The 15,001-nt window shown below is 51.8% G+C and overlaps 5 protein-coding genes across 5 annotated transcripts; 3 read left to right on the plus strand and 2 right to left on the minus strand.

The window, feature by feature from the left end:
• Positions 1 to 603: 603 nt before the first annotated feature.
• Positions 604 to 1,571, minus strand: J4E84_007923 (uncharacterized protein; the record flags this gene model as incomplete). The annotated part of the gene is made up of 3 exons (XM_049390501.1): positions 604 to 945; positions 1,027 to 1,405; positions 1,495 to 1,571. The coding sequence occupies 3 exons, from the start codon at positions 1,569 to 1,571 to the stop codon at positions 604 to 606; spliced, it is 798 nt and encodes a 265-aa protein (XP_049241602.1).
• Positions 1,572 to 3,550: 1,979 nt separating this feature from the next.
• On the minus strand, positions 3,551 to 4,178 carry J4E84_007924 (uncharacterized protein; the record flags this gene model as incomplete). The annotated part of the gene is made up of 2 exons (XM_049390502.1): positions 3,551 to 3,873; positions 4,163 to 4,178. The coding sequence occupies 2 exons, from the start codon at positions 4,176 to 4,178 to the stop codon at positions 3,551 to 3,553; spliced, it is 339 nt and encodes a 112-aa protein (XP_049241603.1).
• Positions 4,179 to 4,427: 249 nt separating this feature from the next.
• Positions 4,428 to 7,191, plus strand: J4E84_007925 (uncharacterized protein; the record flags this gene model as incomplete). The annotated part of the gene is made up of 3 exons (XM_049390503.1): positions 4,428 to 4,433; positions 4,937 to 4,945; positions 5,011 to 7,191. 3 exons carry the CDS (start codon positions 4,428 to 4,430, stop codon positions 7,189 to 7,191), a joined length of 2,196 nt encoding a protein of 731 aa, XP_049241604.1.
• A 1,551-nt stretch (positions 7,192 to 8,742) lies between these two features.
• Positions 8,743 to 10,221, plus strand: J4E84_007926 (uncharacterized protein; the record flags this gene model as incomplete). The annotated part of the gene is made up of 1 exon (XM_049390504.1): positions 8,743 to 10,221. One exon carries the CDS (start codon positions 8,743 to 8,745, stop codon positions 10,219 to 10,221), a length of 1,479 nt encoding a protein of 492 aa, XP_049241605.1.
• Positions 10,222 to 10,907: 686 nt separating this feature from the next.
• J4E84_007927 (uncharacterized protein) lies at positions 10,908 to 11,313 on the plus strand (the record flags this gene model as incomplete). The annotated part of the gene is made up of 2 exons (XM_049390505.1): positions 10,908 to 11,049; positions 11,102 to 11,313. 2 exons carry the CDS (start codon positions 10,908 to 10,910, stop codon positions 11,311 to 11,313), a joined length of 354 nt encoding a protein of 117 aa, XP_049241606.1.
• Between the last annotated feature and the right edge of the window lie 3,688 nt (positions 11,314 to 15,001).

Here is a 15,001-nt window from a genome sequence, read left to right on the forward strand (position 1 = left end):
AGTTAAAGTATCTTTTCTAAGTAAAATAATTTATAATTAATAACTATATAATCTACTATAATAGTAGCTATTATATATATATATACTAAAAAAGAGAAGTAGATTTACTAAACTATTAATTATAAGTAGAAATAAGTTTTCTACTATATAAATAAGTCTTATAAATCTAAAAGTATAAGCTAGTTATAAGTATCTTACTATATAAGTAGGTTTATAAAATCTATAACTATAAAAAATAGGCTTAAATCTAGTAGTATATACTTACTAGTCTACTAGACTTAGAACTTTTTACTAAAAAATCTTTATTTAAGTTTATTTTAAATAGAGTTAGTTATAGAGTTCTACGTATAGACTATTTAACCTAAATAGACTCTATTTAGATTTCTAACTATAGTAAGTAAGCTAGTAAGAAGCATAGTTCTAGAGAGAATAACGCCGCTACAGATAGCGGACGTGCAACAACTCTATTTGTCTGCGAGCAGCGTAGCAGAAATGCTAAAGGCGAGCATAAGAATAGCAGAAACGCTAGAGGCGAGAAAAGAGGCAGTTTGCGATAGTATTCCTGCTTGTGCGAAGATAGTCGGGGCGTACTGCGAGATTTAATCAGTATGCGCAGATAAGTTCACGTCGTTGGGGCGCACAACGTACGTAGAGCACGCCGTCAATGCCGCTCAACTGAACGAACGACAGGATGAACACCGCGAGCCATGTCTGCGATCGGTATTCGCGCTTGAAGATCAAGCGCAGGCCCTGTAGTATACCGACTTGCTCTCCAGGAGCTGCATTCTCGGTAGGGCGCAAGACGTCCTTCTCCGCCTCAGCGGCTTCAAAGTCCAGCTTCTTGAGCTCTTGCATCGCGCGACTTCTTTGTCCGTGCAAGATGAGCCACCGGGGACTCTCGGGCAAGAAGAACGAGCCAGCAGCCCACATCGTTGCCAGCGCGGCCTGTAGTATGTACGGCAGCCGCCATGACATATTGCCGCTGATGTGTATACTCCCATAGCATGAGAAATACCCAACGCAAACCCCCAGCGCAGCGCCGAACTGCGGTAACGACACAAACTTACCCCGACTCCGACTCGGCGCGATTTCACAGATGTAGACGCCGATATTGGTGAGCGCGAAGCCTTGACCGATCCCCATCAATGCACGGCCAACGAGGAAGAGACTGAGATGGGAGGCAGCGCATTCGAGCACGCAGCCGATTGTGCAAAGAATGGCGCCGACGATGATGATGCGGAGGCGGCCGAAGCGGTCAGCGAGGTGGCCGGCGACTATTGCTGGAATGGCGCCGCAGAGCATGATCAGAGAGACGGTGAAGCCGCGCATGGTAGGCGTGAGGTGACCGAATGTGTGGATGAAGGAAGGCATTTCGGTGACTGCGCCGACGGAGCCTGTGTCGAATCTGGTGGCACGTCAGTGAGTTGGCTCGCGTCTATGCTGAACAAGATGCGTGACGTGTGTGACAAGAGATGGAGTGCATTCATGACATACCCATTCAGTATACCACCGAGCGCGACGAACGTTGAAGCCAGCGCGTAGCCCGGTATCTTACCGGGGATGAGCTCCATCGTTGTCATCGTTCCGGCAGTAGAGAGAGGTGTTCGAGTGGAAAATGAATGCTTTTCAGTGAAAGTCAGTGAGACTATAAGTAATTGATACTTCCCCGCATTCGGAGATAACGAGACGTAGAGCGCGATTGGACGACGCGATAGCCATTTACCTGAGCAGTGTTAGAGTGAAGGATGCGCGTAAGCAATGAAGTCGCAATGACGTAGGTGGCTCGCGCTGACACCGCAAGCCCTTGCTAATCAGTGCGGCATAGAGAGCGTTGATCTTGGAGAAGCGCTGAGTATGGTATATGCGGAACGGAGCAAGTTCCTGGTGGATATCCTGCTTCGCCCAACACGTGGGCACAAGATGCTGCAAGACCATATTTGAGTCAGATGACGATGCACATCATGCAATATTAAGCTTACCAGAGGAAGGTCCGTGAAGCGTTTTTCGAGAAGCAAACGCAGTCACAGTATCATCTTGGAGAGCGAAGTCCGCATTGATTTTGTCGTTGAAGAACAACGACATGTCGTGGTTGGAGGCGTGATCGGACATGATGGGGACAACGTGGAATATGTTTGAAGAGGTTGCGCGCGCAAAAGACTTAGTATATGGAATTGAGGCATCGATTTCAGTGGGAATAGAAAGAGAGCGACCGTTTTCATGGAAGCCGATGCTTTCTGTGGTCGATCGATGCGGTTGAGAAGCGACAATGTTGCCCAGCTGTGCCTTATCGTGTCCCACTATAGAAGGGCGATAACTACGAGGATGTGCGCAACGTACTGCAGCATCGGAAAGTAAGGTATGACCTCTGTCGTCAGCGAGGGATAAGCTTTCCCGACAGCACCCTGCTCATATGTACGATGTGATGGGCGGCCCTACAACGCTGAGTATCTTGTCATAACGGAAAGGACAAGCTAATCCATCACAAACGTAGTCTGACCCATGGGCGTCCTCGGTCCGAGAGAGCTTGATTTTGAACCGCAATAACAATGCAAGCTAAGCAATTGTTGGAACGTCCGACTAAAGACCCGGTACATGGTACTCTGAGTTCGGGTTCTGCATCAGTGTTTTGTTATACGCGTACTGCTTGAGATCCTCCTCTTTCACGAAGATTGCTTTCGTCCCGGCTGGTATCCGATCGTTCTGTACGCAGGGGTACCCGAGGGAATCAAATATCGATATTAAGCCGGTTCGCTCTGTCCACGACGACGCCAGAGTGAACCTGGCTATTTTACCCGGGTAGATATCTTTCCTCGTTGAGGCTTCATCGTACAACTGTGTTCACTTCGTAAGTAACGAGTCTCAAGCACGTCTCAGTGTGGAAGACAACGGAACAGGAGCGCGTACAGCGGTATTAAGACCAACTCCACCGCCAGCGGGTGAACCTTCAGCGTTACCACCGGTTAGCAGTCGACGTGGTCGGGTTGACGAAAGTACCACGGTGATCTTCTCGGTGTGTGCATTCTGTATCCAAACACAATTCGGAACCATAGTGTGGGGAGTGCCCTCACCATCGAGCGCAGCAGACGAGCGACGTGGGATCGAGCTTCCCTTATAAATAACAGTTTGGGCCAACGACAACACGCAAGAAAGGCTGGGCCAACCCAATGTCACGCATCTGAGCCCGAGCCAACGCATGCATAATCACGCACCCGGAGGGACGCATGCGTCGCTCACCGGTGTAGCCACCAAAATCCCACCCAATCGCATCGGTGCTTATCTTCCAGCCCATCGTCAAGCTTCTCAAGTCGGCACATGCCACTTTCGACGTCTGCAGCGTGAATAAAGTGAGTGAATTTGGAACATGTATGTAAATACAGATGAACATGACGAGGGTGTCATGACATGAGTAGTCTCGTGAAAATCGAAACTTTGCAAGGCTGTTATGGCGCCCGGGGACACCAAACGCGGGGTATGGATGACTTGTCGCCAAATTGCGCCTCCTTATGCACGATGCGCCCGATGGCGGGCTTGAAGCAGAGCTCAGCACTGATCAATTTTCCAGTCCATCAAGTCCTCCATACCCCAGCCCCCACATGTGCGCACCGTAGTACCGGTTGTAATTCGTCATCCACACATGACGATAGTTCTTCATGGCCTCGCTCAAACGTTGGAGCAGCGCATCGGCCTTCTCCTGTTCCTCTGCTGACGCCCGCGGAAAGAACTTGGCTCGCAGCACGTAGAACCAGAAAGTCGTCTCGACCGTGGCCATCAGACCGAGACCGGCGTAGACGGTGTAGCGGACTGCTGGCTTGGCATCGCGGACGAGCTTGAAGAGGTTGAAGGAGGGAAGCAGTGAGTTCTCGGCTTGGTGGTCTGGTCTTGGGGTTGAAGGGATGTGATCTTTGGTGGAAGGCGCTGAGATATGGAGACGGCGGGTGTTGGTGACTGCGGCTGGCGGTGAATCATGCAGATGAGAATAATTCCGTGTCGAAGGAGCGATGCGCATCGTCGTAGTCTTTGATATCATTCGTTGAGCCATTGAATCCTGGGGGACAATCTGGAGTAGTTCACGTGACGCGGGGTTGATAAGACGAAAGAGTCGACTCGATATGAAGTTTCGCGACCTACCTGACACTCAGCAGGACGCATCCTATATACTCACCTTGCCGCGTACTCATCTTCGCCTACTCACACAAGAGTGCGTCCAAGTCAGCGCGAAGTCATCGCGAGGCAGCCGCCAAGACAGTCATGTTTGTTTTGAGCTTAAGATTGCGAGATATTGGCGTTCGCATGTGTAATCTTAGAATTTGCGCAGGGGTATCGAAAACGGTGCGTCCGAGCGCCGTTGACGTCGGCGGTCTGGTGAGGGAAATTCGTTCACGATGCCTAGGGAAAGAGTGAAGGATGTGCGCAAAGTATAATATCACATGCGCGTGCGGATCCGGGTTCAGTGTATGTGTGGGAGAAACAGGGAATGGGGTGGTGGAAAAGGCGGTGGCAGGCTTGTGGGCGGAGAGTGTGAGCTGGCAGGGACACCTGGGCAAGTGGAGCGTGGTCCGCCTGCCGGCATAGTCAGGAACAACAAATCAGCCCTCGACGCGCCCGACTAGTGACCACCACAACGCTTCACTCCCTCGACGCTTGCTTTTCCTGCCACCGCTCCCTCCCTCCTATGTAGCTCCTACCTGCTCAGCATTAATTCGAGCATGAGCGACACCATCCACCACACCGCGACGCATTTTTAACTCACCACGCTGCTCCCGCCGGCTACACACGACTTGTTTACGCGCACGGAGGGGTCGTACACATGGACTCGGCCGGCCTTGGTGCCATGCCAGGGCCTCGCTGCTGTTGTGGGAGCCATGACTGCGCTTTCCTCGCCCACAACGGAAGACTCTTAGAAGGACTGGAGAGAGATGTCTCCAAGGCTGCACAGCTGGGCCAGGTACGTCGCTCACTCCCGCATGTCGGCTCTTACTACCGCGCATGCCGCTAACCTTTGCCCTGCAGGCCCTGCTCGTCCGCCATGAGGCCTACGTCGCCGACTCGGAGCGCGAGCGCAGGGAGATGATCAACACCATCGAAGGGCTCGAAAAGGACAAGATCGAGCTCGAAGCCAAGAATGCGCAGACCATCAAGGCGAACCGCGACCTCCTCGACCAGCTCGAACAGCTCAACAACGCCGTCGCCGAGTCAGACGCCCACATCCGCGCGCTGGAGGACACGCTGCGCTCCACCGAAGACGAGATCGACCGCCTCAGCTCCCTGGCCGCACGCACGCAGCTGCTCGAGCGCCAGCTAATCGACCTCGAGCGAGAGCAGTCGCAGATTCAGAGCAGCCTGGACGCCAAGATTGTCGACGAGCGCACAGCCATCCAGCGGTGGAAGGTGGCCGAGCGGACTATAGGAGATCTCCAGGACCAGATCGACCGCATCGAGAAGGAGTCCCGCGCCGAGCGTCAGCGCCACATGGAGGTCGTGGCTCGCATGGAGCGGCGGATGGTCGTCGAGGGCGAACTCCACACCGCTGCGGGCAGACTCAAGGCCAAAGCTGGGACTGACAAGGGCGGGCCCAACGTCGTCTCCCACTTTGTTAAGGACATTCTACTCGATAACGCGAACCTGCAACACGGCATACTGGAACTACGTGAACTGCTGGGCAACTCCAATGAGGAGGTCGAACGCCTGCGAGACCAGCTCAAGGTCCACCAACCTGTCTCGACATCACCCCGGCCCGATGAGGATGTCACAAGTCCGTCGCTGCAGAAGGAACTGGAAATGGAACAAGAAGCGTCGCTACAGCAGGAACTGCACATACATCACCACTACCACGGTCCGAAGGTTACCAGAAATGTGCCCAAGCCACCGGCTCAGCGACGGCCCAAGAAGAAGCGCTTCTCCCTCACCCCGACGCACTTCGACCCGCCTGCGACCCTCGACCGCTCATCCACAGCCACGATACTGGAACACACCGCGGTTACTGTGCCTAACTCGCACAGATGGTCCCAGGCGTCAACCCTCACGCCGGGCTCTTTCGCAGGGTCACCCGTCTCGGACTCACACCGTGGGTCAATGTACGACCGTGTCTTCAGCGAGGCCTATGACTCTTCCCGGCCCACTAGCCCTCCCGATTCCATCGACTTCCAGTCTCCCATGTTCGGGCCCGTCAAATCGAACGACTACAGCTCCGATCCGGATGCGTTGCCGCCGATGCTGCGAAGGTCGTCTGGCACTCTTGAGGTCGCCAAGGGCGGAAACAAGCATCTGCGACGGAAGTCTCGCGGCCTCATGCCACCGAGTCTGTCCACAATGCGCAGCTCCAGCACGCCCATCGCCCTTACTGCTAAGAGCAGTCCTGCGACGGCCGTCATATCAGCTGTTAGCCCCGCCAACTCCTTCTCAGACGCCAGCTTTACGCTCTCGCCCTACCTCCAGCCGGAGCCTCAGGCTGCTATTCCGGAGGAAAGCGAAGACTCCTCGCTATCGACGGCCGAGCCATCGTTGATGACGTCCAACGGCGAATTCGAGCCCGACGACCTCGTCTCGCCCATGACCGCCATGCGTCCCGGATTACGCCGCCACGCTTCCCACGAATCCCTCATCTCGGTCTCCGGCATGGACATCCACACACTGCAGTCACGACCCTCGCAACTCCTATACTCTAATGCGGCGAGGTTCGCAACGCCTGGCAGTTCTGGCTCCGTCGGCCCCGAACTCACACCATGGACCGCTACCGCGCACGGCACGCTTTCGAACAAGACATCGCAGAGCAGCATGGCCAACCGCGACTTCCTCTACTCCAGCATCGCGAACCAGAAGCGCGGACCTCGGAAGAGCGACGGTCCCCAGCCCTCAAGCGGCCCCGGTCTCACAAAGAAGGTTGGAGGCTGGGTCTTTGGCAAATGGGGCTCATCGCCTGCTCCTGTCACATCGCCAACAGCTACCCGTGCGCCTTCGATCCTTAGCCAGGAAACGCAGTCCACGCAGGACACGCAGTCTAGCGAAGGCACCACGACCACGAATGCGGACGGCTCGAAGAAGAAGGACAAGCCCAAGCTGAGGCCGAGCGGCGTGAACCAGAACGGACCCATATGGGGCTTCTTCGACGAGGTCCCCGATGCGCCGGCCAAGGTCGTGGTCCAAGACTACGATGCGGATGCGCTTGGTGAGGCCTTGGCTGAGGCTTCGTAGACCTGGACATGCATACGGATATTACGGCAGCGTGTGTGTATGAAGGCTCCTTACATATGAAACATCTCTTACCATCTATCTCTTTGGTCTTGTTTGGATTCCGATAGATTGCATCACTGGCGTTTGGGTTTTCTTTTCTTCCTTCTTGGACCTTTTTGGATGTCGATACGTTTGACGAAGCGCATGAGAGCAAAGGAAGATATTTCCTTCTTGTTTGGATAGACGAAGATACGAGCTGAAGATTGATACCCAATTTATGCGCCATGGCGACGTGGTCGGCTTGCTACTGGAGATGGGTTTCCCAAACCTTGAGTTTCCCAAATCACTTTCCTTTTCTAGCGTCCAGTCATCTTATGATGCTTATATCCTTGTTATAGATCATTTGCCTTATCGAGGATCCATTATTCCAGCGGTGAGCGATGGACAGTCATGCTTTCGGATTTCTTATCGGTCGCGACATCGGTTACAGTAGTTTTCCTCTTCCACCAAGTCCCGTCATAATCCTTCTTGGCCGTTAAGCAAGGGGTGACCTTCTTTGGACGTCAAGCAAGGATGAGGTCGGCGACCACCTACATCACCGCGTCTTCCGTACTTGCGCGCATCCTTCATCATAACGTTGCGAAGGTAGATGGCTACCGCTACAATTGCCGTGACCCAATTTGGCCGTTAAGCAAGGGCGAGATTGGCGTCATCGCGACTTCCGCGCTTACGCGCATCCTTCACTCAAACACTGCTCAGGCAACTTGCTATCGCTACGACTCGCGTCAACCAATCGCGACCTGCTTCCAAGGTTCTCAATGCAGTCGTTCCCAAAGCTGACATTGGTACCTACCCGCCCGCGCCGCTGGCTGTTCCCGCGGAATTCTGCTTCCGCAAGATCGATTTCAGGGGATCGTACTCACCGCATCGCATCGCATCGGGGAGCGAAGTGAGATGCCGCGGCGCTCAGCGAATCTCATGGGAGGGCGGGGGAGGTGAAGACGAGGTGTTGGATGTCTCGCACACCATTCGCCCAATTTCCGTCGACCAACCGCGCTCTGCTTCTATCAAGACGAATGAACTCACCGTATCGCAACAGGGAGCCAAGTGAGATGGCACGGCGGTCAGTGAGCTACGTCTCAGCTGTTGTTACTCCTTATGGAGGCGCGGCCTGCTACAGCGGCCAAGGCACTCCAGTGTAGGATGCAATCCTTCGCGTATCCACAATATCTTACATACACAATCTCTCGGCCTTTCAAAGCGAGCACATGTTTGACCGCCTCGGGAGGTGGAGGGGGGATGGTGGAGGCCTCGCGCACTAGACTGTCCTGGGGATCGTTGCGACTCAGCTTCGAGGACGGTCATTCCTAAGAGATGCATGCAGTCGATGCCGGAGCAGATCTGGGACTGTTATATACGTGAGCTGAACAGAGCTGGAGTCACTAACTCTGCACTCTAAGCACACTTCGTGGACCCAGCCTGCAAACAGAAACAATGACCTTTCCGATTGCCAACCTGGAAACATCAAGCGACGACATATGCACGATCTGTTTCTATGACACTGGAGCCAGCATGCGATGTTTTCCGACGAAAATCCTCGGATACTTTCCTGCTCAGGTCGACGGCGTCCGTAGAGACGAGATTCCCGGGCATCCCCGGTACAAGAGAGCAGTAAGAAGGGGGCATGAAACGGCCAGGGGACTCGGACAACTCATCGGCTCTGCTGGCAACAAGAAGACCAAGGTCACCGTCACGCCCAATGGTATTGTTGGGGGTTATCCTTTGGTCTATCACGAATGGGCCACAAAGAGAATTGCCTTCTTCGTCGAGACCAGGTTCGACTTTCCAAGTTCTCTGACACCACCGAGCCTCGTGTCATCTACGCAATGGCTGCACTTCGCTGGACTATCGTCGAAGGCTGCGCTTCAAGGTTTTCTGACTTCGAGCTTGCGCAGTGTCACTATTCTATCGGGAATCTGTCTGTTTTCGGGCAAGGCTATGACCACGGCTACCAAAGACGTGCCAACTATCAACCTCCAAAATGAGGATTGCAACGGAGCTACGCTCTACGAGCTCGAGTACATTGCCCGTAGTGCCCCGGCCATTGCAGATCTTGCCATCGCCTCCCGACCCGCGGCGGAGCGTACTGACCATAATGACGGCGACAAAGTCTGCCAGCAGCCCCAGATCTGCTTGGACATTCCCAGTTTTCATTACTACCAGACCATCGACGATCTACTGCGGTCTGGTCGTTGTTCATTCGCTGAGGCCCTGCGTTGGCTCTGTGCCATAGAGACGCACCATCATCAGATCTCGCACATCTTCCGTTGTTATCTCCGCGTCGAGCTGCTGCGCCGAGACCCATCCATCAAATCGTGCTTCATCAGCGTCACCCCGGGTGGTGAGCGAATTCTCTCAAGCATCCGCGAATCACTCGTGAAGCGTACGCTTCCATCAGTGCGACAAGCCATCGACGATCTCAGTGTCCACGAACCAGCCTGGACAAGGTTTCTGCAATTTGTGCCCGACGAGGAAAAACCAAAGGATTTCAGATCACTGGGCCAGATGTTCTATGTGTACCAGGTGGTACGGCACGCCTTGGGTGAAGAGTCAACACAACCGGACCTGTTGATTAGTGTCGAGGACAGCGCCGAGCGCGGCGTGTATTCTCGAGCCCAGAAGCTTCTCAAAAGAATACGAGAATCTACATGCGCTGCGACGCCTGTATTACTGGAGACGTATCTCTGCCCGCGTGTCTTCGTTGACAACAACGCAAATGGAGATGAGCTGTATTCTCACGACCCGTATCCGGGGTCAGTGTACGAGAAGTACAACTCAAAGGATCATGGGCCGGTTCTTGGCAGTTCAAGGACTTCCCCCGGGCTGGACTGTTCTAGTAGTCGAACCGATAGCGCCCTGGAGACTGATCGGACGCTGTTGGAGCTGGACGCTTTGGAAGTAATCGAGAGATTGTATGGCGAGAGATCGGCTACGCTGCTGCGGGAACTAGGTGCAGAGGTAGGCCTCTTTGACGTGCCAATGCAGCCCTAGACAGTTTTGAAAATGACGACTTCGATTTGTCCAGTTTCGCTGCAAAAGGTTACACCATCTAGCTTGCTGCTTCTTTCTGTTGTTGTATCGCACGCTACACGGCGACTCGAATTGCTTTGAACGGTGGTAATTGGTTGAATCTCGCGCTGACATGCAGCACCAAATGTGGTTTTTCTATACGCTGCAGCGGCTCTCGACGGACCGACCCGAGCATCGCGCCAAGATGTTGTTCTGGATTCATCCATTTGTTGTCGCAACGCTACATTCCACGAACATACTTATAGGTGCAGGGCACTCGTGAGTTTTTAAGTTAACAGCGTCGGCTCTAGGGCTGTTCGTCGGAATCTCGGAGTTGTCGTCTCATACTCAACCACGGCAGCTAAGAATAACTATGCAATGGATGCGCAATAGGTCGTTGCGATGAGTCTTGCGGTGAGAACTCTGAAAAATCACATTGCGAGTGTCACACTTGCTGATGCATGCCGTTGGGGCTATTATTACAGCAGGGTACCATAGGGCACAGCTGGGCAATGTCGCCACACGTCAGCCGCATCGAACATACAAAACTTCAGCGTGCGTTGTCCCTAATACACTGTCTTTCTCATCAGCATCGCAACTCAATACAACCTGTTCTATTCCTCGCAGATACCTCTTGTCTAAACCAAGCATTCTACATTATTCCCGTTATGTTCGACCTACCCGCCGATTTTGACATCAATCCCTCCTCCCTCTCCATCGACGACATCGGCGACATCGACTGTGCCTTTGTTTCGCAGGGTGATCTCGCTGCATTTGAATCTCAAGACGCCTACTACGTCTTGCCCTCTGGTAAGTCCAATATCGCGTTATACGCATCATATTCTAACCCACGAATGTGCAGGCCCCGATCCACCTTCAATCGACATGCTGTACGAGCACTCCGACAACTTAATCGCGCCGCCCACTCCCACTGTGCAACCCAATCCGCCGCTTGATATCGACGCCATGATGAAGGAACTTCTCATCGATGATACCACATTTTGGTCGTTCCCGACACCAGACGATCAGAGCTCTTATCACGCATCCACGCTCAACGATACCGTCTTCGCGTAAGTGGTTCGATCTTGCGATGAGTTTATGTGTACAGTGTGACCCTCGACACTTCCTTGCCGCGAGACATGCGCGGTATCATAACACTTTGCAAAGCAGGTACGTTAGTCCCATCATAACATGATTCTGTTGCACACATGCTAACTTTACGTAGATAACAACAGCGATCGTTGCGCATACAACATGATACTACATCCAACGCAACAACACCTGCTACATTATGTACAACTTCGCTTTAGCTCTCACAATGACCGTCTAACAAGAACCAAAAAGACAATAGCTCCTAAGATGTGCTAGACAAACAGCGTTGCCTCCAGTCTCGGTGGGATCAAGTAGCTAGCATGTTCATCGGACTGATACAAGTAGCCTCTTATCCTACTTAGACAATTCAATTTTGTTGACGTTTGAGTTTGACCGCACAAGCCGAATGAATTCGGCTGCAGCCTCTGCGGCTAGAACGGCGACTGCGATTCACGACTTACTAACCTTTCGTGAGCACTGGGCCCAACTGACGACTATGTTACACGGCCTCGAAATATCCTCATGTGCCTGTGATGTAGCCAGTGTATATTGTGAAAACGTTGCAATGCTACCTACTCATGCCGGACCCGTTACTGCGAAGACAGCTTTTAAGATACTAACCAACGCGTAGACCAACCTTGTTCCCTTCCCACAAAGGCATGACCTCCAACGCCCCCAATCCAATCCACCCCGAACCCCGTCAATTCGACCTCACCCAGCCCCGTTACTTCGTCATCGACACTCACGCGCCACACCTCCCTCCCGCTGCCGCGACCGCCAGTAACCATCATGAAACGAACATTCGTCGACCCGCAAACGGATTGCGACGGCCTCGCAGACACGTCTGCAACATTGCACCCTGCAATAGCGTAACGTTCGGTCGCGGTCCCGAATTGCGCAGACACCACGCCTCCGTGCATGACGCGCACAACGCACGCTTCTGGTGCCCGGTCGAGGGATGCCATAGGAGCAAGATGGAAAGAGGGCGAGGGTTCACGCGCAAGGACAAGATGGTTGATCATCTGATGAGGGTCCATGGTGATAGGGTCGGTTCTGTGGCATCATGGAGCTGTTGATGTGTTTGTTGTGCTAGATAGCTTTGGTATGCGCGAAGGACGATGCTCAACCAACTTTCCGCAAAATTGACGACCTAGAGTGAAAGATGCTCTTATAAAATAAGAGAAATTGCAAGAGTGTTGGCTTGAATTCTGCTGTGCTCAGCGTGATGCATGCCACAGGCTGCATCGTGAATTAATTATAAGGCACAATTCGGTCTCGCCTGGTATCAACACGCCAACTGCAAAGTTCTTTTCATGAGGTACGTCGTTTTCACTCAGTTCGGTGTACTTGCCGTCGATTCTTCTAACATCACTGTCTCCTAGCGTTCGTGCAGCCTTCAGAAGACTGATTCTTGACGTGGGTCACTTCGACACCGTTGTATTCTTTTCTTTGAGACGGGTATACAGCATCTCCGTCGTCATCCGGTCGCCGTTTGCGAGCAGTGCGGCAATGCTAACCCACGTGCAACTATTCGTACCGCCTTCTGCGTTGATCAAAGGATAGTGATTTGTAGCCCTTCTCGCATCAGCCAGCGTTACAAACGTATCGTTGGTGACGCATACTGTTTCCACCGGTACTCTCAGGCCGGAATATGCGTATACCCAGCATGACTGATCATCCGACAAGCGGAAGCGCTCTTGCCTTGCGGCGTTCCACATCCACACATGTTCTTCGTCGTTTTGCATAGGTGTCTTTTGGAAAGCAATTTTGAGCAAAGGCGATGCTTGACCTGACGAATACATACCCCGCGCGTAAGCTGGCAGTCCTCGATGCGACGTGACGTAGGCGGCCGAGCCATGCTGAGTTGCCCAACATGGCACCCTATGAGGAAGTAACTAAACAGGTCTGCAGACTACCTGAAGATGAAAACTTGTCATGTAGGTGAGCCAACGACAACATATGCTCTCGGGTGGTCAGACTTGTCCTAGATCAACGTTCAATCCTTCTTCTCTACATTACCGTAACCGTGTGATTACCCTGATCATTTTCCTCTTGAAAGAATTTGCGCGCAACTGGCCTCCGATACGCGTCGAACTGGGCTTTGATCATAGCGGCGTCAGGATCTTCCCAGCTCCCGAACCAATTGGAAGCAGCGACAACGCCTGCTCTTCTATATACTCCCTCTTCAGCTCCGGGTGGCGCATACAGCAGGAGACACCACACATCACCACCTTTGTTTTGAAGCTGAGCCGAATACCAAGCGGAATACGTTATCGGCACGATAACGGTCCTTTCCAGAAGAGATTGCTCGTTTTTATTAGTAGTAAGTCGTTCGTCTCGAGCGTCTATTGACGTGATCTTGCTTGGGTACTCTCCAAAGGTCATGGCGAACCACTGGTCTAGAAAGAAGTGAAGCCGGAAACCACTCTGGTTCATCCCCACGAAATGCGTAGCCAGGTCATTCTCGTTGCCTGCCGATCTGAAGGAGGGATACTCGCCTAAGCAAATTACGAATGTCTTCCGAAGCCGCAGTCGTGTACTCCCCGGACATTGGACGATATCGATGTTAGTGAAGGGAGTGTGTGTGTGATCCAAGAATTCTAAACCAACCCAAGTTACGGGTTTATTTAGAGTTGCCCAGGACCAACTTGGTGTGTCATGCCATGACGGCAAGTCTCAAGAGTCTTTTGGACGGTAATAAAAGTCGTGTAACTGCTGAAACAGTAGACCACGATGCAAGTCGCTTGTCCACAATCCACACACACTATCGTCTTCGAGACGCTTCTCGAATTCCGTGGTAATACCGGCTAAAGCAGGAAGTCTGTCCTTCGCAAACGTGAGACGTCGATTGGAGTACTCCCAGACAATCTTGAACTAGTTGTTGTAGATATAGGTCTACTACTAATTAGTTTACGGGGGCTGCTTTCTACATTGCATTCATGTGATTCAAAGTTACCTTGTTGTCCGGTATGTTATTAGGCTTGGTGAGCTAGTAGCTATCGAGTAGTCTTCGAACGCGATTTTCGAAGTGAGTATCTAGCTAACCACGGGGCTAAACCTTATTCGCGACCGTAGAATTGCACACCTAGTACACTTAGCTGTTATTAAAGTGCACTATACGCTTTGCCTGTTAAAGATATTAAAATAGTCTGTTAGTTTGTAAACAGCACTAAAGAAGTACAGCTTTAGCTGCTATATTAGGCTCTAGACGCTAAGAGGCCTGCGGCGCGATAGTAAAGGTCTAGTAGTTTAATAGAAGTAAATGTTTATTGTCTACCTATAGGTCTATATAACTAGTTAATATAAATATTAATAAGCAGAAGCCTACTTAAGTATCTAATAGTGTTCTTTTTTATGTTGCTATTCTTTGTGTTACTATTCTTTATAGTGTCTCTTAATTATATTATATTCTTACATAAGTTATAGAACGTATTCTTAACTAAGTCTATCTCTAACCTTGCTATATTATAACCTTAGCTATTTGTACACTATATCTAGCGTCGCGAGTTGTCTATAGCAAGCCTATAGTTACACTAGATATATATATTAATACTAGAGAAAGCTTAATAGGTAATAGGTATAAGGTTATAGTTATAGAAGAGAGTAGAAGTAACACACTTAAACTAGCTTATACTATTATTACTCTAGCTTACTTACGCTTTATTAAAGT

This window comes from Alternaria hordeiaustralica, assembly GCF_023758085.1.
Source record: "Alternaria hordeiaustralica strain BMP 2776 chromosome Unknown scaffold_19, whole genome shotgun sequence".
NCBI lineage: Eukaryota > Fungi > Ascomycota > Dothideomycetes > Pleosporales > Pleosporaceae > Alternaria > Alternaria hordeiaustralica.